The 27,979-nt window shown below is 37.7% G+C and overlaps 2 protein-coding genes and 1 long non-coding RNA gene across 5 annotated transcripts; 1 reads left to right on the top strand and 2 right to left on the bottom strand.

Moving 5' to 3' along the window:
* Positions 1-40: 40 nt before the first annotated feature.
* LOC110984726 (uncharacterized) lies at positions 41-10,447 on the top strand. Of its 3 annotated transcripts, none has more exons than XM_022245176.2 (11): positions 41-105; positions 1,109-1,775; positions 2,021-2,257; positions 2,794-2,922; positions 3,521-3,768; positions 4,148-4,314; positions 4,625-4,888; positions 5,323-5,643; positions 6,441-6,511; positions 7,112-7,367; positions 7,731-10,447. In XM_022245176.2, exons 2-11 carry the CDS (start codon positions 1,136-1,138, stop codon positions 7,855-7,857), a joined length of 2,460 nt encoding a protein of 819 aa, XP_022100868.2. In that variant the 5' UTR covers positions 41-105; positions 1,109-1,135; the 3' UTR covers positions 7,858-10,447. The 3 variants fall into 3 exon arrangements, with proteins under 3 accessions (XP_022100868.2, XP_022100866.2, XP_022100864.2); XM_022245174.2 differs by having other exon boundaries at positions 44-127; XM_022245172.2 differs by having other exon boundaries at positions 61-123.
* Positions 10,215-27,511, bottom strand: LOC110984727 (guanine nucleotide-binding protein subunit beta-5a-like). The gene is made up of 8 exons (XM_022245177.2): positions 26,989-27,511; positions 20,373-20,551; positions 20,151-20,227; positions 19,500-19,626; positions 17,408-17,551; positions 16,981-17,121; positions 15,928-16,024; positions 10,215-15,409 (listed from the first exon to the last, which is right to left on the bottom strand). Exons 1-8 carry the CDS (start codon positions 27,104-27,106, stop codon positions 15,231-15,233), a joined length of 1,062 nt encoding a protein of 353 aa, XP_022100869.1. The 5' UTR covers positions 27,107-27,511; the 3' UTR covers positions 10,215-15,230.
* On the bottom strand, positions 23,311-26,975 carry LOC147798966 (uncharacterized). Its single transcript, XR_015425374.1, has 2 exons — positions 25,098-26,975; positions 23,311-24,761 (listed from the first exon to the last, which is right to left on the bottom strand). It is a non-coding gene; the product is annotated as an uncharacterized LOC147798966 (long non-coding RNA).
* Positions 27,512-27,979: the final 468 nt, after the last annotated feature.

The raw sequence follows: 27,979 nt of genomic DNA, 5'->3' as shown, positions 1-27,979 counted from the left end.
ATAGTTTCAGTCTTGATGGTTGGGACTGTTATTGAGCCAGTGTTGACGACTTCCATGACACCAACATCAATCTATTACTGCTGGCTACGGTACATGGTGTGACAGGTGCGTGAGTAGATGCATGTAGGTGAGCAAAGAGTTGTTTGATTTTTATGTAAATCATGGATTTTGCTGGTTTGTTTCTTTCCTTTTTCAATTGTTTTTGGTCGGTCTTCTGGTCTTGTTTAGTCATGCTAGTTTGGTTATTGAAATTTTGTTAGAGATGCTAAATACAGCTATACAGTTATAAATACCTGGTTATTTGCCTGTCAATAATCAAGTATCATGGCTAGGTACAAGGTCAAGGTGAATGTGCTCAGTTCCTTAGTCCAGATGGCATAATTCATTAATTTTTGTATGAAATCATTGAACTGACTGGTCATTGTGTACGGTGACGTCTCAAAGTCAAGGGAAGGATTGCATGTTAAAAATTTAAATTCAAAGTAAACTTGGATTTTGGATTGTGTCAGAAGGCAAAAGAGATCGAGGCCACCAGTGGAAATTGTGCACCAGTAATTCATTGTGTTGTACTGTGGTAAAATAGTAATCCATACTGTGTTATGTGTAGAATGAAGTTTCTAAATCTGTTAATGGAAGCAAAGTGTTTGCTAATTTCAGTGACAGGTACGGACCCTACTTTTGGAAAGAGTTCCACATACAGACAACACTAATTTTCCCTTAATATGTTATAACAGCCATCAGAAAGTGATAACATGTCCTCAAAAGTGAAATTTAGCTAAGAAAATTCCAAAGCATTTAGTTAGAAAGCACTTTTCCTGACAAGTCCAATAAGTTTGTGCACAGGGGCATCAAGTGTTGTCCGTATATGGAGTTCTCTCCCTACTTTTTGTAAAGGGACCAAGCTACTTGGACTAGACAGGTTGCAATGCAGAACTGCTTAAAACAGTTAAACAGTTTACATATTGAAATGCCATATTATTGCATTTTCTGAACCTTTGCATTAATTTGGAGAAATTGTAAGATTGAAATGGTCCCATTTGTTTCCCTAATGGTATAGGTGTGAAAAGATATTTGTGGTTAAATTGTTGAGTTTGCATTTGCATTTCAGGAGAATGTCCCACCAGCGATACCAATCATGGATTCATCACAGGTATATGATGATGTCGAAATGTTAACCAAGGCGGGCAGCGTTGAGGTGACTAAGTGTAACATCACCAAGGCCGTTAGCAAATATCAAGAAGCCTATGAGATAGCACAGAGATTGGGATCAGGAGAGGTCTATGTGTCATGTGCTTGCAACCTTGGAGCAGCTTTACTGTCACAGGGAGATCCAGATTCTGCCATTCAACATTTGGACCAAGCGCTGAAAAGGTTAGAAGAGGAAGAACCACCGAAAACTGAAACATTAAGGGGTGACATACTGTTTAATCTTGGACTCGCTCATGCCATGAGAAAAGACCTTCAAAGTGCGATACAGTACTTCAGTAATGCTATTCATGTCTTTAGAGAATGCTCTGATTTGAAGGGATTTGCCGATTCTTGCCAACAATGTGGAGAGCAACATGTGAAACTGTCCCAACTTCTGAAGGCGGCAAAATATTTTCGGGAGGCTGCGGAAGGTTATCACAACTCAGGACGTGCTTTCTTGGCTGCCAAGATGGTAGTTCGTCAGGGACAGTGTCTTCATGATAGTGCAAAGTCAGAGGAAAGTCTTAGTGTGCTGCACGACCTTGAAAAATTCTACTCACAGATAGAAAACAGTACCACTGACTCAGGTACGTGTATTTATCATGAGTTTAATCCTATATTGGCCCACATAGAATCTGTTTCACATTTCTTCTATGTAAGAGCAAGTCTGTGCTTGTATGCCTTTTAGTGTCCCTTCATTGCTGTCGCAAGTGAGCCCTACTGTACGTGTACATGACATGATCTGCTTGCATTAAATCGTCAAGTTCTGTAAGACCTTTTAGCCAAGGAGACTGTTCAAGGAACTTGTTGGTTGGTTTTGACCTTTGTACAGGAAAATTAGCCAAGCTGTTCTGTGATGCAGGGTGTTTGCTCTTCCAGCTCCGATCACCTAAGAGTGCCTGTGTGTGGTTACATCGAGCCCTGGATGTGATGAGGTCAACCAAACACAGTGAAAGGAGCAATGAGAAACTTGAGGCTCGAATTCTGTTGGCTCTAGGGGAAGCGTGTAGCGCCCTCTGTGACTTCACAAAGGCAGTCATGATCAATAAAGAAGCATCTGCATTATATGGTAATAGTGTAATGAATTGATATTTGTAGGTTGTTGTTGGTGGTTCATGCTGTTGGCATCATCAGGTTTTACTCTCTGTCTTTGTTGGATTCACGATATTCCATACATGGACATGATCTTCTAGGGGGATTCTGTATTAGTAATCAGAATTGTTTCCTGAAATTTCTCCATCACTGGGGTATAAATGATCTCCATAAATATTCAAGGTCACAAATATGCAAGATACTTCAGTAATCACCACGAATATAGTTCTGGTCAAAAGTCAAATGAAAGAAATGCCGTATGGGGTGTTACTTCAAATGCGGATGCTCTTTTCTGATGTCCAAAGCATCCTCCATAAGGCATGGCTAAGAAGCAAGTACCATTGAAGACTGCAGACCAAGATGGTTAGTTTACAGTTCAGTAATGTTTTTGCATCACTGTGTCTTAGTAACAAATGCAAACAGTGCACCGTCAGGGTTTGAGCCTGATGACGTCACAGTATAACTACCCTAGCCTTCCAGGTTGTCATTTTTTGTGTTTTTGGTCCTGAGCAGGGAAGCTGGAAAATAAAAAAGCTAGAGGGAAGTCTTTCTACCAGCTTGCTGAGGCATACAGACATCTAGGAGATCATCACAGTGCTGAGAAATACTACCACATTGCTTACCAGACATTAGAAGATGCAGGTATGCCAACGGAAGATGTCATGGAACAGTTCCACAGGTGGAATGATTGAAATAGCCTCAATGGAAAGTGCCCCAATGGAAGCAAACAGAATAGTGGCTATGGCCTTATTCTTATAACTTGTGTGTTATCGTAAGCCACAGCCTGGTAATATAGACATTGCTTGTACTTATTAAGGTGGTACTGCTGCTTGTTCCTATCAGCAATTATTACTAGGGCTCAGGAATAGCAAAGGTTTGGAAACCATCTGTCTGTACACCTTCAGACTCAATGAGGACCAACCTGTCCTAGCCAGGAGCGTAGCTTGGACACTGCTTGTTCCCACTGCGAATTTGGAGCGTCATTCAGATCATGTCGTATGGCCGGTTCATACTTTAGGCGAATGCAAAAGCAATGCAAATTTGACACTACAAAATATTTGCAGTGGAATTTCCTTGATTTGAATTGTTTTTAACTTTGGCGAATTCCCAACAGGAGCAATTGATCTGATGTCACAATGCCATTTTTGCCTTTGCAACAAGTACGAATTAGCCTAGACTAAGCCTCCCTGTATTATCCTTTTTTAGTGTATGATAGACTTACTTTCTTTTCAAAATACAGGTCTCCACGGCTTCCTTTGGCAAGTTTTGGAAGGACTCGCTGACCTGAATTACCAACGACGACAATTAGATACATCTATTTCCTATTACAAGGAGACAGTTACTCAACTCAGTCATAGCGATGCGCATCCTTCCATCCAACGTCACATTGTCAGTAAACTAGCCACCGCCCTGGAAGTTCAGCGAGTGGGCGTGGTTAAGGCGGAGGCTTACAAGAAGAGAGTACCAGTCCTAGTTGAACCTGAAAAGGTAGCTCTAAGTATTTGGAAGCAAGTCAAAACTCCTTGATTGACTTCTGCCATCATTAAACTATCAACGTTGTACATGCGTTGTGTACAGATATACACAGTGTCTCTTAGGGTAATCATTTGTGTGAGCTGAGAAGGGTTTTGAGAAAGGTAATTTAATCTAGAGGATCTCTGGCCAGTGGAGTCAGGTAGTCAACTCCAGTGCAGTGATATAGTAATTTTAACCACATCGGTACCATGGTTGTTGTGTTGTCTTGGATGAGACAATTGACTATCATTGCCTCTTTCCACCCAGTGTATAAATGGGTACCTTAAAGGTCAGTTTTAAGCAATGTATTAGCAACACACATTGTTATATCATTATTGGGATCAATTTGCAGGATCTTGGACAGCCTGTGTCACACAATAATAGTTCACCAGACATTCCTGTTATACAATCACCAATCTATGCACCATTAACATCAACAAGACTTAGCCTGTATTCCAGCATGGACCATAGCGTGGACAAGAGAACAAGGTTAGATGTACCTGGAAGAAAGAAGAAAAGGTTAGTCCATGATGACGAACAAGACACTAGTAATTATGCTAGTCTGGTTACCTTGATTGTACAATCAAATCTCTTTGTATTGGAGAGGGTTCCAGATCCTATTTGCTCCACTAGGCTTTCCAGCTCTTTATCACATATATTTTACTCTTCACATTGATGACATTTCTGACTGAATACAATTCCCCTCTTTGTGTAAACATAGTTGACGTCAGCATGGTAGCCAATCATCTCCTTGGAATTTAAATACTTGTCACATTTTTCTTTAAGCTTCATATTGTGAACGGTATATATATAAACCTTTTGTTTTCAGGAAATCCAAGAGACATGGACGCAGACGGAGTGGATCTTTTGATAGACCTGTGACGAAGGGAGTTGGAGAGTACGATACAGAAACAGACATTTCTCTGGTTGGGAGGTCCAAGAAAGGAAAGAAATCTTATTACAGTAAACTCTCTAGGCTGGAGAGTGAAGAAGTGAAATCGACGGGGCAAAACAAGGTAGCACCAAGAAGACTTCTATCGCATATCAAAGGATTGGAAATTGATGAAGATGGTGCAGCACCAACAGTTTCAAGGTACAAAAATGAAGAATTGTTGTGTAGAGCTTTGTTTCTAAGTTACCATTTATATTAAATATGAAAATATCTTATGTGTTTGTTCAAAACATTTGTGTGCAATTTAAGTTTACTTACACAACTGACAAGGGGTAATAGTTGTTAGCAGGGTAAGCTGATCACAAGACCCCATGAGATCGGCTCTAGACCTCACAGTCTGAAGTCACATTACTAGCCATTGAAATGAACTGCAACAAAGCATTCCTTTGTCATTGTTCACCTCTGTCACCTGTGACTGGTCTTCTGAAATGGTCTTGTGGCTGGTCTTGTGTTGGTCTCGAGTATAAAACACTTATTACTTGATATTGGTAAAGCACCTGACATGCATTCTAAAGGGTACAGGTTTAAATCCAGTATTATTTGACAGAGTTTCATATTTGACACCTCCTTGGCAGTGTTGATGATTCGACTCAGATGGAGGTGTCACCCGTGACCAAGCACCCTATCCACAAAGGGCTGAATACAGACTCCTTTTCAGAGAGTGACACAGCACCCAACAGAGGGCGCTCTGCAAGTCAGACAGTCATAACAGATGACGATTCCTCCAGTTCCACCAGCAATGAGGATGATGACATTGAAGATGACAGTGACGAAGATGACTCATTGACTCAGGTCTCAAGTGATGAGGATGGATCAGAGTATTCATCTCAAGATGACTCTGAGGAGGATACTAATAATTTTGAGGAGGAATTGAAACATTTAAGTGAAAGTCCAAGGTGAGAATTGTATAGATCATAGTTGGACAGTAATCATAAACATATACTGTGCTGACCAGTGTGCAGTGGTTGAAGTTGGGGGAAATTGGGCTAGCTTAAAAATTCCACTTGACGAGAAAAGCTAAGATGAGACTAACTTTATGCAAATTCACCTCAGTGATAACAGTTAAATGAGAGAGTTTGGCAGTAATTAGGCAGAATACACATGTGTAAACTTGGGCAGTTTAAGATTCGGCAAGAGCTTAGGAATCGGGGTTCAGTATGAGGATACAATAAAAGAAGTAGATCAAGGGAAATTTTCTTAAACTGCCACGCAGGGAAGACATTGAAAAAGTTGATTTACCGAGAGGTCAGTCTGAGGTCTGTTGATACTGTAAAAGGTTTTCACATTGACATTTTAAAAAGTCTTGACTTCTGAATTTCCATGATCTTATTTTGTATCTGCTTCATGGATAGACCTGACAGATCTCTCCCAATTTGAATCATCAAAAACCTTAACAGTGAGATGGCCAATTTCTTAGAGCTGCTTAAGCACAAAAAACCTTACTTGATAAATCAGGTAACCAGCTGAAACTCCATGTGATGTATATTGTTTTGGAATCGTATTTAGCTGTCTTTTTGTTAGCATGATAATCAAATAGATTTTGAGCCGGTAACCTTTGTTTTTCTAAGCAAGGTTTTTACGTGCTGAAGCAGATTTTGTGCTTAAGCAGCTCTATGAAATTGGCCCCAGCTGAGGTCACTTCAGTAGAAATATTGTCTATCCCAATATTTTCTGTTTCTTTTCCTTTCCACAGGCCTGGATTGGGCAATACATACGAGTATCCATCAACAAGTGAACCAATGTACGCTACCATTAAATCAAGAAGTAAGTGTAAACGTGCTGTGCCAAGTTGTAAATCTACTATTTGTGATGTGTTGCTAAAACAGTCTTGACAATGAGATTGTTGTTTACAACATGATACATTTGACAATTGAAGATCACTTCAAAATATTGGTGTTAAGCTGATTGTGTTCAGTCAGTCATCAATTTAATAAAAACTATTTTGATCCAGATAACCATTCCAGATGGATTGAGAAATCACTCTTATTTGAAGTTCTACAAGACAGATCATGAAATGAAATACAATGAAATGAATGGAATGGTTGGAATGTTCCATTTGGAATGCTGTGTTCTCATTCAAGAACAGACAGTTATTTGGAAACATAGCATGTGCACTAGCACACTGCCTGAGCGTGGTCTCTGCACAAAGCTAAACCATTCTTAATGACATGAACATTTTGATGAAATGTTAGCATTCAGAAGTCATAAGTGCTTTCGGTGTAGTGCCGATGAGTACTTGCCATTATGCAATGGTACAATCCCAACTAACATGGAAATCCTTGTGATCTGATGTCAGCATCCGATGCAGGATTTCTCCGAGGGACATGTCTCATTCATCCACACATTGTTGGTTTCTGAATACAGAACTCTCATCTGGCCAAGCTGAAGACAGACTATACGAGTCACTAGACAGCACTGCATCCACAGCCTTACTCACCTCAACAATACCAAAGAGATCAGCACCCTCTCTTCCAAGCCCACCTGAGCCACCTAGAGGCCCTCGACCATCACAGAGAGGCGACAGCCAAAGCAAAGATGAGAAAAAGCCTGCTAGGGCATCTTGGGATGGCGCAACATACCCAGAATCCTCAGTCCTTAGCATCCTGCCCAGAGGTCAAAGGTAAATGGATTTCATTGCATGCATGCTTGTGATTCCTATGTTAGTCATATATTGTGTCTTCGGGTATGGACAACTACAGTGTTGTGTCAATGCAGTAAAACTAAGCCGTAGCTAAGAATTCTCAATTTCTGCTGGTCTTTTCAATTCAGTTCAAATGAGTGGCTGTACATATTTTAGACTTTAAAAGTATTCATTTGAAACATTATTAAGATTTGCTTTTAAAAAAATGTTTCCATGTCTGTTGTCTTGGGAATTTAGTTTGTCATCGGCAACTTTTTGCAGATTATAAAGAGGGGAAATGTTTGTCATTATTGTCAACAATATTACTCAATCGCAGTTGATTTTGTCTTTCTACTTGACTAGAGAGATTGGTTTGTACCAAGTTGCAAGGCTGGAACAGGAACGGAGGGCAACCAACTCAAGGAGTAGCATATCAACAACAACCAGTGAAGCTAAGGTGCCAAAGTCAAGGGCCTGCATTGTGATGTAAAAGACACTGCAAGAGAGGAAGTGTCAGGGCTCAGTGACAGGTGTCACCGTCAACTAGTGAAGCTGAGGTCATAAAGTCAGAGGCTTGCATTGAAATGGGAACAAAGTGAGTGCCAACTTGACAGTTAACTAAAGCTTTGTGAAGTAAGAAGGGTCTAAGGCAAGTTGCCAGATATAAGCTGTACATAATGCATTGCAGTGTGAACAGGTTACCAGACTTTGATTGAAGCAGTCAGCAAGGAATTGCCTAGCCAAAGACAGATACCTGCTTGTAAATCCAAAGATATATTGCTATGGGAATCTTTGTTGATTCTCATGTTTCCGTGGTAATTGCCAGGCTGCAAATGCTTGCTACTAACAGTAACAAAAATTTCATTCCAAACCTGAACCATGTTAGGCCTATGTCTCTGCTGAAAATTCTCAAGCTATTTAATAATTCATTAAAGCCAACTGTGGTTCTGTATAGTTGACCAATCGTTTTTATCTCTGGGGAGGTGTCCCATAGGCTTAATGTATGACCAATTTGCAGGCTGAGGCATTGTGGTATAGGATATTCAAGTCATGTAATGCCACACCTGACTTCAGTCTTTCTCATTCAAAGTAAGTCAAACGTTATAAATCTGAAGTGGAAGTAAAACTTTCATATCAACTTTTACCCCTTTTTCAAGTAAACCACATTAAATGATCAACTAGGTGTTTTTTCTTGTGTACAAAGTAACAATGATGTATTTCAATTTTTTTATTATACAACTTCTGAAGTAGACATTCTTTTTTATGTACATTTTGGAAAAAGTCTTTCATTACATCATTTTGGTGGAAATTGGTCAATTTAAAATCAGTGCTGTCATTTTTGGATGTTGTTTATTTGTGTTTATGTGCTTTGTTTGGTGGTTTTTAATATCAGAATTTTACGCAATGAATATATTGATTGGCCTGTTTAATAAATAAATAAGATTCTCTTGCTAAAATATTTCCAGCTTACATGTGCTTGAAGAAATATAATGTTTTTCTGCCCCGGAGCAGTTTTTATGTAAGCAGTCTGAAGATGAGAGTACTGGCATGAAATTTTTAACAGAAAATCAAGGGCTGATTATTTTGTCAGTAGAATAAGTGGCCTGCTTCCAGAAGTCCAGGACACAATGTATATTTGCCATGTTGTCTGTGTAGAGCGGCCTTCAATCTACTACTGCAATCCCTTGCTGCCAATGTCCATGTCATACAATGATTCAAGTCGGCGAACAAAACATTCCACCTAATAAACAACAAAATATATTCCAATTGTTAAAGAACAAAAGGTAAGAAAATAAAAGGTTTAATACATGTTGGTACTGTATTTTAATACAAGTTGGTACTGTATTGTCTTCAAAGAAGCAAAGTTGTAGTCTTGAAAGGATCTGCAGTTGCTAGTTTTACATATTTCTTAGTTACACATTGAAAAGCTTCATCTTTCCATTAGGAGTAGTGAAAAACAGTGCATTGATAATTGTGATAAGTAAATGCTGGGATATGTATCTTGATGTGAAAATCTGTATTCCAATACTATACAGTCGACTCTTGCTTTAACAAAGTTGCAGGGACCAGACAAATTACTTTGGTATAACCAGGAGTTTGTTATAAGGGGAGTGGAAAAAACAAAGAAAAATAAGAATTTAAGACAATTGGATTATCTTAACGACAGCATTTTGTCATAACAGTGTCCTTTATACGAGAGTCGACTCTACATAACTTCAAATAAAATGTAACACATGAAAGACCATTCTATTAAATGTCTTAAATTGTTGACAATAAATCATGTGAGAGAGAATCATGGTCCTGTTTGCTTCATGCGGATCTAGACTGCAATCAGTGATCCAACATTGGTTCACCAGACATGTGTTCAGAACATATACATGTAAACTGTAGATAGCACAGACAGGCTTTGTGATTACTGATTAAGATTCAGATGTGTGTGAAACAAGTGGGCCTAAATATTGTGCCTGTACCTTTCAAATGAGAGATCGGGAAAAAAATTCAAGCCCAATTACCTTGTCATTATATTGCTTGTAATATATTCCAGGCTGCTTGTTTGCTTAGCAAATCAGTACTATGATTTTTGCTTCTGAGCTTCATGAATTTGATCTCAAATTGTAGCTCAATAAATTGATTTACAAAGTCTAAGGAGTCATGATTTAGAGGTATTACATTAGATTTCACTAGAGAAGACTGAAAAGTCTTTGCTGGATTTGTAAGTCTGTCATTTCTGATCTGATCACATCAGTTTGATCAAGTCAGCTTTTGATGGGCCATGTCTCGAAGTTACTGATGATGAGAGGCTGCAAGAGAATGTGGGGAAATTAACAACACATGAGAGAGGAGGAGTTGTTAAATAATTTCCTGAATTGTGTTCTTTTGGCCAAATTCATGTCTATCATAATATTCCTTAGAAATATATCTTTGACTCAATTGTTAGCCTGCATTTCTGATTGTTAAACTTTCTCCTCAAAAGTGAACTATGAATTGTACGCGAGGTGATATACTTTTTGCTCTTCTTTACATTTGATATTTTGTTCATGCGTCAGACTTGTAATAAAGTACTACAATTTGCAAAGATACATTTGATGTCCTATGTCACCGGTTGTAATCTATCATTTTAAACCTTCTTGTCTCTTTATCAATAAAATATTTATTTAATACTAAATTATCAAATACTGGTTCTAACCTCACATCTATTGCACTTAAATAATTTGCACAATTTCAACATACTTCTATTTACTCTGCATTCCAGAGAATCATTTCTATAAAACATGGGCTGATTTACCAAGATATGCACTCACTGTCCATTCACTGCGCAGTCGAATTGAACTGTTTACAGCTATATTCACACATGTACATCTCATCTTAGAACTAGACCTTCAGCATAAAAGACAAGTAAACATGCACAATGGTTAGAAATGCTTGCTTCATTAAATACTTGTTCAAAAGTGCTGTTCTCACATTAAAGTAGATAAAATTTCCAAGTTCACATGGTTAATTAATTAGCAAACTCTTCCTTTCTGATGCAAGATTTGCATATTATTGAGACTATAGCATTGTGCATTTTATGTGAGACCTTAGTTACACGTACCTTAGGCTTAGGTTTACACTAAATTTATTTCAGAAAGTTGCTAGACCTAAAAGGATTTCTTGTTTACTAAAATGAATGAGATGTTTAATTCCTTTCTCAAAAGAACTACACATAAGAGTCCTTAATGCTGCAGAACATAACCCTTACTAATTGACAAGCTATCCAGTTTGTTAGTGTAGCATCATAGCAGCTGAAACCACGCCCACTTATATGGTCTTCATGAAATGAAGTAATCTAGTACAAGAATACCCCAAATTCGATGGATGGATGTTGATACCACACACAATGTCAAACCACTCAGTATTTCTTTCAAGGTTAAGCTCCCTAGCAAGTGAGCTCAAACCATTTAGTCCATTCAGAATGACTTACTAAAAATCAAGGATCTAGATTTGCCTGGGCCTTTTATAGGGGAGTCTTTAGGAGGAATCAAAATTTAATTTTGAAATCTCAAACAGTCAGAATTTTCAGTAATTTCTGGATATTTTTCTGAAGTCAAATGCTGCATAAATGAATCATTCAGCAGGCAACAATATTTCAAAAATGAATCCTAACAGCATTTTGAAGAGGTTTGAGTATTACCGGCGAGCAGAACCAAGCTTGAAAGCAAACCAACCGCAGAGTTAAGAGTATAAATGTATGAATTGGAATCTAACTCAAGATCATCCCTTCACACAACCAAAGAGCTAGTAAATAAATGCATCCAACATACAAGTCTGTCAATGGTTTTCACCGAGGACTTTGTCCTCCTTATGGCTTGTTTTCTTTATACTGTTTCAATCTGCTTACTTGACTGCAACTGAGGACATGAAGCAAAGTGAGGACATACATATACATCCTCATAACATGCCTTTTTCATTTACGATGTGAAACCGTAGACAGCTGCATGAACATGTGCATGAACACTAAAGCAACACTGTACAAACTTTGAATCATATTTCGCATAATTAAAACCAAACTAACAATTCAGAATCTATCATTTACTAAAATATGTACTTGTTTCCTAAATTCATTCAAATATTTCCTGGGTCAGTTTATCTACACTGCGTGAAGTTTAATAACAGATATACCCACCTTTGCATTCAGAAGGGGGACATTTGTACACTTTTGAGATGTCAACTCCCCCCCAAAAAAGCTTATCTACACTTACAAGAGTATTCTTTATTTTTTTTTACATTTAAATTTCCTTGAATGGTGCAAAATGCCAAATATTGCTTTACTAGCTTGTTATTTGACAAATACTAACTTATTTATTTACGTGGATAGCAGATGAGCCGAGATATATGTACATTTGACAACATAACTATTTTAAAATACAATATGACTTGAGTTTAGTCTAACATTTATGTGCAAATTATAAAATAAAATCAATTTATTTTCATACATTAGGCAAGAGCTACAACAAAATTAAAAATTTAAAGATTAAACTTTATCCGTGCACCCTTTAAACATCTTAACAAATTTGTTAATAAATTCCTTCTTTCTTCACTAGGCTGCGACGAGGCAATAATTAACCTTCTATCCAATCTCGGATAAAGAAACATAATTTTGAAACAAGAAATTGGTCCTTCTATATTTCAAGTAATTTTTCTCTATTTCAATTTATGCCAATGGTAGTAAGCTTCCTTCTGAAAAGTTACAAGCACGAGTTCGAATCCCAATCTGAATATATCAATTTTAATAATTAGCGTTGGTTGACTGTTTTTAACACAGCACCTCTTCGGTGACAATAATGATAATTCTTGACATCAAGAGGACTACTAATATGAGGTTGACAAGAAAGGGAAAGTTAATACGGAACTTTTGGTTTCCTATCATCCTACATCCAAAGTTCCTTCACCCAGATAAGCTGCGACTCTTTATTTCTGTGACCCTCAAGATCACAATTGGTGTAAGCACCTTATGTCATCATGAACATATCACATGATCAGCAAAGTGTTGGCATACAACAGCAATGTTTGTCATATGCAGCAATGAAGTAATGAATGATTTGGATTCAGCTTGAATTGTGGAACAGTATGGTCATTGAATACAATGGAATTTTTCTCAGCATTGAAGATATGAAGAGAGTATCCATGGACAATGGACTAGCCTTTACCATTTGATCTTATATTTTAATTAACTGCCAATGACAATTTCTTTGCCAATGACAATTTTCTATAAATCATATCTTCCACTTGTTATTTCTTCTTTCCTAGTCATTTCAGTCAACCACAATATTGGTACTCAAAACTGTTGGCCCCTTTTCCTCATTTTTAATTCAAATTATGAATTAAGTTTTGTATTGCACTGTAATTTTCTTTCAATTAGAAACCAGACATTATCAGATATTTTAATGTTCCCTCGTAGATAGAATGACACAAAAGTGACAAATGTAGCAAATTTAGCTCAACTTTAGTTGATATGTTTTTGTATGTGCAAGTTTTTGAATACAATTAAAAAGTTTTACATGAATATATCCTTTGGCTTTAATATTCACAAAGATAGATCTCAAGACCACCCCCCTTTCCCACAATAGGCAGGTTTATAAAATATATGAGTGGTTTCATAACCACACTTAAATTAAATTAGCTAATGAATGCATGCAACACTTATCAAATATTCCTTAGCATGCATCTATACAGCATTTGCCAGCAACAAATTGTGTTTGCCAACCAACTTTTGTACTAGTGAATTCATGTAATAGCACTCAGCATGAGGGTGCTACAAGGTTTTCTGAAGTCGGCTAAATGAAGATGAATGTACTTCTCTGACACTTTGATTTACAAGGCAGACATTAAACACCACAGTGTATGTAATTCATTGCTTCCTACTCAGCGCATGTCTTGTCAGAAATGTCACCTAATAACAAAGAGGTGCAACCTGATGTGATAATGAGATCATGCTGCTGGGAATCCAAGCCAGGAATTAATTCCATGTAGTAAAGATCCTACCAAATAGCAGGGTACTCTGTAGATTGCAATGGTACCAGCCTATGCAAATGAACTGATCCTGTTCTATATTTCTAAGATTGTTCAATATCTGTTGACCAAATTCCTTGCCTCAGGGACCCATTTGTTTCTGATTAAGCTTGGCAAATTAACTGGCATAGGTCAGTTCATAACATCCATATTTGGGGGCTATTCCTGGTTTGAAACTTTGAAATCCCAAATTTGCCATCATAAAAGACAAATAGACAGTAATTTCAATGAAAGGTGAAAAATACAAGAGCCTGTACGAGACAAACTACTGACTCCTTTGGGGAAAAACAATTTGAACTGCTACCTTCGGCAAGAAAGATGCATAATAACTTAATAATTTAAACCACTATAAATAGATTAGAGAAGCCACAGTACTTGTCTATTTAACATCACCATAAGGTCAATCCACATGCACACATTAAAGTGGAGCAAGTTTATCAGGGTTCAGGTGAAATAGTTTTAACGTCAAGAACTTTGCTTTGCTTTCAACTTAGGCACCGTCGATATCATATTTTGGCCGATACCGATGTATCCGTTTTTATATCAATATTTAATATTGATACATTGAAGTTTATTCATTTTAATTTTCAAGATATTATATTAGGCGTGAAATGCTGGTAAATTGTTCTAAGGGTACACCCCCCCACACTAATGGTGTGATCCAATTCACTTTGACGGCATGTTCTAGTGTCCGTATGTTGCCTACATGGGATGGGATACACGCTGCCGTGCATAGCGATATCATCAGCATGTGATGCTAATCTACGTATATTTGGTTAGCAAATAATTCTCTGCTTTGGAGGATAAATTTGGTGATATTTTTGAGGCAAAGTGTACTCGAATTACCGAGTGCTAGACTGAGATAGGTGACTGAATTTATTCTTCAAATGTCGCCATATAAGCCGCCCAGAGTATAAGCTACAGGGACATTATTCACTCGGCGTGAGCACCAACGTTAGCCATGGCGTATCGAAAATTACAGTTATGTGACGATGCACTTCTGTGTTTTTTATATATAAATTTTCGATATATTTTCAATATCGATATTTTTGAAGTTTTGATATTTTCAATATTTCTCCAAATCTGATATTTTCGATATATCAATATCAAAAAATGACTAACATCGGCGATATTGATATCAAACCCATATCGATAATATGGTTATATCAACGGTGCTTATTTCAACTGCATCTGACTATTTGACATTGGCCATATGACACTGACTATTTGACATTAGCCATTTGACACTGACCGTTTTACATTGGCCATTTGACATTAGCCATTTGACATTGACCATTTGACACTGTAATCACTTCAAGCCCAGATACGCAGTGTATAGTCCCAACTCCCTGTACACAGCGCTGTTCCATCTGGTGAAGTCCGCAGACAGCTGATACGGTTCTCATGTCCATACAGCATGGTCAGACGCAAGCCCTTCAGGGTGTCCCAGATATTGACTGAATAGTCATTGTATCCTACAAAGAGCAGCCGTCCTATGTGAAATAATGACAGGGCTGAGGTTAAGGTGGTAGATCACATAGATAGGAAGGGATCGAAAGATCAAAATCAACAAGTAAACAGTAAAGTATCCTGAAGGAAACTGGCTGACTGAATTTCCAGAGAAGTAATTCTTTCTAAACAAAAAAGTTACCTGTCGATAGTGCCCTATTTACAAACCTGAAATGTGCTACATAATTCAACAGACATTAAACAATACCAGTGACTGAAAAATACTTATCTGAAGTGTTACATCAGAGTTGTTTACCTGTGTCGGACTCTAAGTGTTTTTGATACTAAGATCCGGAATTGCCATTCCAGATACACATTTAGTCTGACATAATATCTCAAGCAACATTTTGGAGTGGTAACATCAACTTCAACAATGTTTTAGTCTCTAGGTTTACTTGAATTTAACTTTTTCCAATACAAAAGTAAAGGCCCACTAAACTAAGGCAGAGTTTAATTTGGAAAGCATTGTATTGTAAGAAAGGAGAACATGATAGAAACATACCACTCAGAGAGAAATCTAGACAAGTTGCTCCAAAGATGATGCATTCCTTGGCATAACAGTTGATTTCACGATCAGCTCTCAGATCATACAGACGACACTGTTTACAGAATAATTTCACATCAGATAAACTGTACCTCCAGCAAACTCCCTGGAATATTCCTCTCTTCAATCCTGACAATGCCTCAAGCCAACTCATAAGTTTCAAAACACTTGAACAATGCAACGGAAATATGAGAACAGCCACAGCCCTGGGATGTACATGTACCAGCCCTTTCTAAAACAACATGGAATCTTGCTTAAACATTTTTTTTCAAAAATTACAAAAAAAAAATCACAGGATTTCCAATGATTTACTTATAACTAAGATTTCTACTGTAGAATTATGCAAATACTCTGAGCCAGTATCACAGTTCTGCAAACACAGAAATCAGCTTAGCAAAGAATTGATGTAATGTAATACACAGTATGGCCATGTCATGAATGACTTGGCTGTGGTTTGAAGTACATACAACTCTATGAGAACTGGGAACTATATGAGCCACAGCCAAGCCAATTGGACATGGCTTTTATTTCTTCTTACTTGTTCATAGCCAGCTTTTAGCTTATCTAGCCAGTAGTTAAGCTACTCTTGTGCTGGTATTTATAGTTTTGTAATGCTTTACACATTCCATAACCTGTTCTTTCAGGTGTATCAATGTGGAGGCTGGGTTGAGACCAGAGAGCAATTTCTGTTTTTAAGTAAAAATCAGCATCCATTTAAATGTTTAAACTGATGGGTGAATTTTGTTCTGTCCATTTTTGACTACAAAAGAGAACAACAACTTTGTAAGAACATAAAGTGTTCTACTGTTTCATTCCAATTTCAGCCTACTTGCATGTTTATGGTATACAATCAAACACTTGTTGAAGTTTCTAACCACGGGAGAAACACTGCTGTAGTCAGGTAGTGACTAGCCCCCTTGACTGTGTCTTGTGTCATCAATCTCCTCATAAAATCAGGCCAAGGGTGTATTTGTTATGGAACTGTCTTTGTGTCAATGATGTGATACTCACGCCTGCATCATCAGATGCTGAAGCAAAGGCATCTCCACTGGGGAAGAACCTGACAGCATTGATATCAGACTCATGACCATCGAAGGATTGAACACACTGCCCTGTACGCATGTCCCACACTAGGGCTTGCTTGTCACATCCCTATATGACAATCACAACATGGCAATCATCGGCAAAGTAATCCAACGGCATGTTCTTTGTACTGAAAGAAAACTACGTCCAGTGTAAATTACACTGTAAAACAGTACAATCCTTCATCCATTAAAATACACTGGAACCAGGTATTGGATTTGAAGGATTTGGGAAGACTTGAATTAATATCAGCAAAATAATGTCAGAGTTTGCAGCATGCAATTTATAGATGGTAAATGATACAACACGATAACAGAACACAATAACAAAAGAAAACCTTGACGGTTAGTCTTACCCCTGATACGAACGTGTTGCATGCTTCCGAAGGAGATATGTCCAAACCCATGACATCGGCATTATGACCATGAAAACTCTGTAACAACTGACCACTCTCAACATCCCACAATGCACAGGTACTGTCACCACTTCCTGTCAAGATCTGATGAGGAAAGACAAAAACGCAATAAAGAGAAATGTGGTTGACTAAGTACTGGTAAATTAGTTATTATGAAGTTTGATAATATTTAATGAGACCATTGCGGAATAGCACACATAACATCTGTGCTTTCACCTGCAGTGTCTATGGTTCACACTCCGTTAAAATCTAATCTGTAAATGTTCACTTTCAGAACACATTCCAAGTGCTATGGATTAGAAAATCTTTTCTTTTCTGCGACATTAAGGTTAATTATTACAGTTGGTTTGCATGGTGGAGCTTGGTAGTGGTTGTGTACATGTACATAGTTTTAATGACATCCATGTGTATCTGTGCTTCACATGTACAGTACATTGCAACTCAAAGTTAACCTCAAATGTTGGCAAACTTTTCACACTTTTTCCCATCCAAGAAAATGAACATTCATTTCACAAATTGTGGGAAAAATCTTCACACCTGTTTTTCACAAGTGTGGAAATTTTTACAGGTGTGAAAACTTTTCACAAACGAGAAAACTTTTCACAAGCGAGAAAACTTTTCACAAGTGGGAAAAAAATTCACACATTTTTTACAAATGGGAAAATGTTAACACCTTTGAGAGGGAAATTAACCCCAGCCCCGACAAAACCAATTTTTAAGTATAAAGTTCACAAGTACATGTAGCCGAATAGTTGCCAAAAACATACCTCAACCACACTTTTTTGGTGTTTGAGTGTACTTTTTTTAGTAAGAATTGAAAAGAACAAAGTCAGAAGAGCCACCAAGGATCATAATACATGAACTTGTTATTTATCTTAGAAAAGCAGTAATAAAAACAGTGATAACCAAAGACAAAATCTTAGAAGGCAGTCCGTATGTGCACATCTACAGCGGCACGTATGAGGCTACCCCATGCGGATGCCTTGTTGACCAGCTGCCGTACATGCATGCCTGGCCACTGCCTCTCGGAAAATCACGGTGCACTTCATCGCGCAGCGGTAAAATGTGCCCACATTCAAGATCCCAGCCTCCATCTTCCTATTTTTAAAGGTGTTTCTGACTCATCCTTTTTAAACAATAAAACCTAGATTCTTGTAGATGTACCAGAAAGCCTTTAAAATTCCACTTGAAAAAAGGTCCGTTTTTAGCAGACCAAATGTCCAAAAAACTTCATCTTTTTAACAGAATTTTCAATGAGGAATTTGAGCAACTCAAACCCTATCCATTTGTACAAAAATCAATGAAATAGTATGGTCCCTGGGGCTAGAAATCTATGTACTGCATCGTGTCTACGGGGAGTTGGGTGACCATGTGGTTGTACACAAAACCGATCCACGCACATAACACATGGGCAGTGGCCCATTTCTGGCCCTACACGCATAGGCCCAATACACAACCACAACTCACATCCATTGAGAGTGTGTTTGCTCTGTGCCTCTGACGTCAATATCCAGAATCTATCTGGCCTAGACGAGCAGGTTTTTGCACCAACATTTTCAAACCTTTTTCACATCGTTTTCTAATATTTTTTTCTCACAGTTTTCCCATTATTTTCACACGGCATTTGCAAATTTTTGGCACCGCACTGTTTTCACACATTTTTCACTCTGTTTTCGCACATTTTGCACCAGATTCACTGCGAATTAACAAAGTAGCAGTCAAAATGCGAAATTCACCTGCAAATACGAATGTGAATTCTTTTCTCTTTCTTTCGCAGTCATTTGCCCTGGGTTAACTTTCAATTGCACTGCACTGTATCCTTTTGGGTTCACTTTCTGAAACTTGTCATAAAATTTCCCAATGACTAAATAATCCAATTCTTTGCCATTCTGAGTACATGTACACTGATCAGTGAGGCCGCCATCTTGTATTTGCCCCTCCTTGTTTCTGTTGACTCCTCCCCTCTCTGTTGACCCTTGACCCTTCTTCTTATCCATTCAGCTTCTCCTTTCTTACTACCTCATTCTATTACCTGTTGGTCAGAGTTCATGAATGTACAGCAGGACACATAGCTGGTATGCATGGCAACCGCTCTCTTCTTTGTAGACAAATCCTCCTCTTGGCTCAGCTGGTACACAGAGCATTTGTTATCTAGTCCCCTGTGTCAGGTAAGCAATGAAATGAACAAATGCTACGATATTAATTCTCTGCACATTTCATGCATTCCATAACTTGACTAACTTACATTATCCAAAACCCTGAAAGCTTGAAAAAGACCTTTTACAAATGACAACTCTGAATTGATTTATACACCATTTTAAGACATGAATTTCAGTTGGCTTCACAAATTCATAGTAATGTATCACAGATTGAAAGAATTATTCTTCAAACCTAGATTTTTCAATCCCTGAGTAATTTAACATGCCTCAAAATACTGTGCACAGAACTTTGCATGTAAGTGGATTTTATTGAGTAGATTGACAGTACCTAGAGAAGGATATTTTTGGAAATATACATGCCTTTCAACAACCTAAAAACCATACATGAAATTACTGCCAAATGTCTCCATGTACATGTGTACACTGTGTATCCCATTTCCACCTTAGCAATTTTTCTTCTCCACTTCTTCGTTGTTTTGCATAATTTCTTCCCATCATTGACTTTGTTTTCTGTATGACCTTACCCACAAGCTACTATGGTGCCCGATGGAGCATATGAACAAGCCATGACCCAGGTCGTTGGCATGGTGATACCATGTTCCTGCACAAAGACAAACATCAAGAAATTGATCTTTGGAATAACATAAATCAATGATATGAATATATTGGAAATATGTGTGGGACCTTACAGCGGATACATGCATATAGTGAAAGCAACTGACTGAAACACATGTGAGTCCAAGTACCTTGTTTGTAGTGAATGCATCCCATACTATGATTTTGCCATCCTGCGATGACGTTACCATATGTCGATGGTCTCTAGCCCAGTCTAAACACAGTACTTTCCCCTGATGACCTTTAAGAATCCTTCGGGGTTTCAAGTTGAGTTGTGGTAACGTGTCAAGTTTCTCTGCCACAACCATCACTATTCAAGGGTAAAAAAAAATAACTGAGTTTATTACATAATTAAAATAAACTAAATCGTTCCAAACAGACAGTTCTTACATGTATTTTCTAGAATTCAAATTTTAGTGTGAACAACTTCAATAACATGAACAAGTTTTTATTGAAATTTTTATTCATTTAAACATTTCACAGTGGCCTTCCAATTACCGTGATTTACAATGACTGTCAGATGTTTTTGTCAGAATAGTATGGTTGAAAAACATAAAATATTGCGTCCTGAATACTTGTAAGGCATTTGTGTCTGCTACAAACCAATAAAAGAGTTCCAAATTTGCTACTCAAGTCACTAAAAGCATGATGATATTGAATCTATATTTACAAGTAACAATTCCAAATGGCTCAACATTGGAATGTTGAGACTACAGATTTTACACTCAAACATGTTGTACAAATATCCATGCCTCAGAACTTTATCAAAAATGACTCTTCAGCTGGTTTTCATTTTTCCAATTGTCATTTTTTTCACTGATTTCCACTAATATGCATGCTGTTTCCTGAAACCTAATGGAAGACTATTGCAGTAAATCACTTTATGTCTCTTATTGGAGACTGTCTGCAATAATTGTGTATGCAAACTATACATGAAACTTGTCAGGCACTTTGTCAACGTGGAAGAGTTTGTTCAACAAGAAAAACAGAAACAACCTGGGAAGAACAAATTTCGATCATCGAGCAGTCCTTCTACTCAGTTGACATCACTCAGTTTTTCTCAAGTATATGAACAATGTCCAGTTAAATAACATGAAAATGGCCTTCACAGCACCAACAGACATGCTGAGGGGACACATTTCAGGGATTCCATTAGACATTTAAGTTAGAGAGAATGTTGCATCAGGGGTGTGAGTGGCCACTTAAAATCAAAGCAAAAAGCTGAAATATAAAATGTCCCCTTACTTTTGTACAGGTGACACCAGGTGTACAAAAAAGCTGAAATTCCGGGTCAGAATCTCATAAAAAAGCTGAAATCAGCTAAAAAGCTGCAGTCTCACACCCTCCTTACAGTACATGTATCAAGCAATCCTTAACCCCTAGGCCCTTTTACTAGGAACCATCCTGAATCCTCCGAAATCCTCAAATTTTCAACATGAAAAAATTTTATTCAGCCCAAATCTTCTAAAATCCTCCAAAATTTCTTTAAAATGTCATTTGGAGGTGTTCCTAACTGCCCAAATCCTTCAAAATCCTCCGGCAATTCCTGTCATTATGTTGAGGCAGTACGAATGGTACTCTTGAGCTGTGCAGTTGATTCAAAAGAAATATCGGGTTGCATTTGTGCTTGACTGAGCACAAACAACAAAAGGTCTAATCCACGACCTTCACGTATGGCATCCTTCGAAATCAGCCATGCACTTTTGCCATACACCCTGAATCCTCCGAATTCCTCCACTCTGCAGAAAAGGATTTTGGGAGGATTTGGGAGGGTTAGGGTTTTAAACAAGGGGAGGTTAACCCAACTTTTTAAAACCTGTTTTCCAGCATTCAGCCCTCTTTCCTTACTAAAATTGCTTTTATTTAGTTTAAAACTACCAGAGGCTCCTTTTAATCTTGTATGGTGTTAATAAAACTCATACATTGTGATGGTTTAAGACAATTTTTTCCAACAAACTAAAATGACCTTCACGTTACTGCTAAACAAGCTTGCAAAATCCAGAATGTTTTGCATTTTCTAAGTTCTAACAGCTACTTTGAAAGCTCAACAGGGTCAAACTTTGCTGTTAAGCAGCAAAGGTAAGGTGATTTTATTACCACAACACCAACTGTACTTCCAATATAAATAACACTGTCAATTGTCAATGTCAACATGACATGAGTGATCTCATGCTTTCCATTAAGTCATGCCAAGTTCATTGGCATGTTTTGTTTTTCATTTAAGACATGCCTTGAAGCAGGGCTGTGGTTGCGACAGAAAAGAGACAGATTGTAAAAGAGAGCCACCACAGACTGGGGCTAGTTCGGGCTTTGCCTAACATGCCTAATGTTGAATTTCAAAACAGAATGCCACAGCCTATACACATGATGCAGACTGATTTATCAGTAAGACACCATTTGATTTATGCAAAATATATGACATTTCAATTACACCCAGACAAAAAGAGGTAGAAAGGAAAACAGAAGTTTTGGTTTTTGGACCCTTCATTCCTAGATCCCCGCCCACTCAGCCGTACTACTAGTAGGGACCGCAACGGTCTACTGCGCACATCATCTGCGCACGTACAGTTTTGTGTACAAAAGTTTGGTTTCGCGTCTCCAAACCGGAACTCTCCGGTTTGAACCGGTTCTTCCACACAGCACCATTCTCAAATCGCTTCGTTTTTCACACACGGCAAGCTGACGACTTCCGTCAGCACCTCGTCGAAGTTTTGGCGAAGTTCGCCCGATTTTTCTTCGAAATACGGCCGTGAAAAGGAGGTTGGTTCTTCTACAAGCGATTTTGGAGCATTTCTGTCGTATATACAAGAAACTAGTGTCCATTTTTGAAATTTTCAGGTTATAAATACCCTTAATCATTTGGACTTGTATAAAAGACTGTGAGCGCATTTGACCGCCGAGCGAAATAAGTTAGCGTAACACGCCGAGTGACCGCCATGGGACCAACGCGTCGCACGGTCTGTCAACAATCGTGTATGCGCGGTGGTGTAGCCGCGTTGTTTCGTACAGCGCGCAGCGCGGAGCTTTTTTCACGCACCTTTGCATTTTGTGTAACATCATTTTTGATGAAGATTTGTTTGGGGAAATGACTTTGAAACCAACATTTATCAGCTCTTACATCTATACATGAATATGTCGATGTTAATTTTTTTTTGGAATATGAAATGACTGTCGACATGCACACCATGGGTGAAATGATGAATGAACCTGGAATTTTATGAGACTTCCAATAAAGAAAGGCTGAATAGGAAGGACAAAAGACTTAACAATATTTATTTCAAAGTTTTTATTGTTAACTTTAATGTATTTAAAAAAATTACACCGACTCATTTAAGTTAAAATTATGTTTTTCATATCTGAGTGTTCTGTCCAAGTTTTTTTTTTTACTTTATATTTTGGATGAAAACTGAAATTTTGAAAAATTTCTTCGAAGTTTTTTAAATAAGTGGAGCTCTACATCTAAAAATCTTCGAGAGAAAGACGTGGTCATTTGTATGGTGGATGTTTGTCATATGAAATGCCCCAAACATTCTGGTTTGCTTTACTGTTGCTTGGTAAGTCATTTGAATGTTTAGTTTTGATTATTTTCTATTTATGTTATAATTGCCTTTTCACAATCTTTATTTGTTTACATAATATGTTAACACTGTATGCTTAATTGATTAATATCCTTCAATTTTGTGATTTATTGAAAGAAGATTCCTTTAATAAAACAAACTATTCGGCAGATATTTGGAATTATGAAGTCTTCTTTTTCTGTCCGTTTTTAAACAGCCCATTTCCTTCAAAGTCACGGGCATCCCAACTCAGTTGTGGCGATCCAGGATTGGATGAAACGCCAAAACAGGGTGATGTTTAAATGACATACACAGTTACTGATGCAGAGTATAACAACTTTGTCTTAGGTTTAAGAGAAATGGTTTCAAAAAGTGCTGGGGATACCCTTACAACTTTTAAGAAGATTCAAGACAATATCACAGACATCAGCCATGGAAAAGACGATGTAGGTTCTAAAATACTGTGTGAGATTAAGAACACAATGAGTGATCGTGCTGCTACTGAATCTAAGTTCAATGCAATCCTCCAGTCTTATAGAGAGTCATGCCTTCCTAAAAATAACAGATAACTGGGATTCTTTAAGCAAGACTGCCAAGCAAAAGTTGATTGAAATGAACAATTTCTTCTGTGGACTTCACCTCCTAGTTTCAATGGCAGAAACAATTTCAGCATTGTGTAAACAATTTGTTTATTGATGCAGCAACTTCTTTAGCCGATGGGGAGTCAGTTCAAACAACCACACGTGATGACATGAATGTAACAATTCCATTGCTAGTCGGTAAAACTGTCAGCCACTACTTTGCTTCTGGGGATGGGGAGAGACAGATGTACACGGGTGAAGTCATTAGTCAGGTTCCTGGGTTTCCTCACTGGTTCAACATCACATAAGATGACGATGAAGCTGTGTACTCATACAAACTTGTTGAGGATTACAGAGATGGCAACTTGGAAATTGTTCCCTCCTAATCCACTCATAACTACATAAAGAGAAAATAATGCATTTCAATGTGTTCAATATTAAATAGCATCTGAATCTGTTCTTATCACCATTGTTCCTGTATGTTGAAAAGGGTCTTCATTCACTCCTCATTTTCAATTTCTGATCGTAGGACATAATGGATACCTATATCCTCGAAGTAGACCTACTTGTACATAAAAAAATTGTTCTTTCTAGGACTTCTGTAAACTTCATTCTTGCCTTAATGTTCTTAAGTGTCAGCAATAAGAAAACTAAGCTATATCAGAGAAAATCAGACAAACTGTATTATTAAAATCATGCAAGGAACTGGTTCACCTACCAGTAGTTAACTTCTTACAGTTTGTTAAACGGATGAAACCACAACTGGTGCTTAGAAAGCTGACTTACTTTCCAGCAACTTTGAAGAATTAACCGTGTTTTCCTTTCAAAAACAAGCCAGAAGTAAGAATGTGAGATGAAGTTAGGATTATAAAATAAATGTGATTGGATTTGAAACTAAACTCAAAATGAACCAAGATGCACGTGTATTGCATGTACATGTACATGCATATATAGTTTTAATATGACTTTATTGCTCGTTACATAATACAGGTCCCTTTTTATCTGTATTCATTGCATGGGATGTGTGAACAATTTCAATACATGCATACTGTTCATTTACATGTCATCCGTAGAGCAATGCATTACTTTTGTGTTACAGTTCATGGCCCTGAATACACATGTACATGTACGTGAAACAAAACTCATTCGTTTTAGAAAATGTGTTGAATCTCTTAATGTATGCTCTTGGCTACCCGAACTTTTGTCTGTATTAATACATACTTCAGGGCAACCAACTGCACTAAATTACTGTGTGGTAATAAATAGATGGTTCATTTGAACCAAACAGAAACGTTAAAGTATGTCAAACTTCAAAGATTCTAGAATTTGACTTGTTTCAGATTTTAGATTTAAGATTTTATTATCTTCCTAATGTTTTATCCTGTTGAGGGTTTAATGTGACAAGAAAAATGCAATATCATTGTGTACATACATGTACTGTTAAAAATGGTCCCTGATCTGAAGTTAAAATTTCTTAAACTGTGCTGTTGCTATCACCATGAAAATTTCAACTGAATTAATCGTTTCCATAGCAACTGGTTACTGCCAGTATTAGGCTTAAGCATACTTTTCAGTAATACTGTACATCTAAACATTGGAAAAAGAAAAGTATGGCTAACATACTTTTTTATTCCACCTAAACACTGGAAACAGAAAAATATGGCTAACATAAAGAAAATGGCAATTTTCTCGCCTTTTCATGTCTAAAGATATGGCAAATTAACTTATTTTATACAAAGTTTTTTGTCTGTTTCTATGGCAACCTTCTCCAAAAATCTACCTTTAGAATTGTTATGAATCCTTAAAATTGGAAAGAGATGTTAATCTATTGGAATATAGTGAAAACAGGATCCGTTTAGCATTTTCATATCCGAAGATATGGAAGCTTCAATTTGTTTACTACATTGTTTACTACACTATAAATTAGTAAACAAATGCTGTCGTAAATAACTCATTAATCGTAATCCCAATTTTAATCCAATTTCAAGTCAGGGTGATTCATCAGTTTTTCATTGATATTATGAAGTTTGAACTGTAAAATTGGGGCTCATTACAACCAATTGAGGAAAAACGTAAATAGCCGCGTTTCCATGACAACCCTATTTGTAAACAAAATTCCACACATAGATTTATGTGTACAACATACACTGTGCATACAATTTTGTTGATTCAAAAAAGAACGGCTGAAAATAAATGAGCAACAGAGATGTTTTCTGTGACTCAATTGGTTTATCATTTTGTTTACTGCTGTAAACACACAAAATGTGGCTCTACTTTAACCATGATCTCCATTAAGAAAAAGAACGAAAAATTCCCATTTTCAGAAAATTCAAATCGCCATATCTCAGCAACGCCTCGACCAAATACAGACATATTGGTATCAATGTGCTCAGAATTATCCCCTCTTTCAACACAACACAGTCATAAAGCTTATAGAGCAACTTCAAAAATCCCATTTCTGTCCCTACTACTAGTACTAGTAGTACTAGTGCGCGGCTGCCCGTGATCGTAACAATTTGCCGTAAAAAGAGGTCAACATCAAAGTCGAAAACTGTCAAAAACAGATTCAATATACATGTAAGATAAATAAACAATCACATCATACTTACAGTCAACATCATTGAGCTTTCGTCTTTCCTCTTCAAGTTTAATTTTGAGCGATTCAGCCTCCCTCGTCAAGGCATTTATTTCTTCTTCTTTCACAGCAGGCCCGTCAGTGACAGCCATTTTGGAATTTATCTTTTCATCAGCTTGTTGAGCAAATTTACCACGATGAATGCGGATGGTATGTCGTGTGTATCAGGATAGGTCCGTAGCGTAAGTGCATTTACCATTTACAAACAGACTTTGGCTGGTATTCCGCAGCCTTTTTTCGAGTGTGCTCGAAACATCGTGAGAAGAGAACCAGTGATAACAGTGGCCTTTAAATCCACCACCTTGTCGCGCCGCCCCAGCCGGCCGGACGGCCCCCGGCTAGTCTTGGGCCAAGACGGCAGAACTCGATTCATATGCTCGATCGAGTCCGCTATCGAGTTCTTCCGTCTTGGGCCAAGACTATACCCCGGCTATCCTCATCAATACCGTGCAAGATATGGGGCCGATGAGTACCCCCCACACATGTCCAATCCCTATACACACTCTAGACTATTGTTACCGAACACATCCCCTAGAAGTCTGTAAAGAATTCCTGAGATTCCAATCAAACAATGACCAACACAAAGGCGGGAGAGGGGTCTCTCCGCCCCATATCTTGCATCATATGACCTCATCTGCTCCCCGCACTAGTCAGGCTCCTCTATTGATTTCCTCCCCATGTATAGTGAATAAATGAAAACTTGCGCTAACATGGCCAAGCCCATTTTCTTCTCTTTGTCTCTCGTGTCTGCAAGAGAATAGCTGGGGCCAATTCCATAGCGCTGCTTAAGTGAAAAATTGACAAATCAGGTTACCAGCAGCCCAAACTTGCTTGTGATGTTGTTTTGGAATGGTATTTACCTGTCTTGGTTAGCATGACAATCAGACAGAGTTTGAACTGGTAACCTTTGTTTATTAAGCGAGGTTTTTAGTGCTGAAGCAAATTCTGTGCTTAAGCAGCTCTAT

This window comes from Acanthaster planci, linkage group LG05 (assembly GCF_054643075.1).
Source record: "Acanthaster planci isolate LZ-2023a linkage group LG05, COTS_SCS, whole genome shotgun sequence".
NCBI classification, from domain to species: Eukaryota; Metazoa; Echinodermata; class Asteroidea; order Valvatida; family Acanthasteridae; genus Acanthaster; species Acanthaster planci.
Note: the sequence above shows the minus strand (reverse complement) of the source record. Positions and strands in the feature narration are given on the sequence as shown.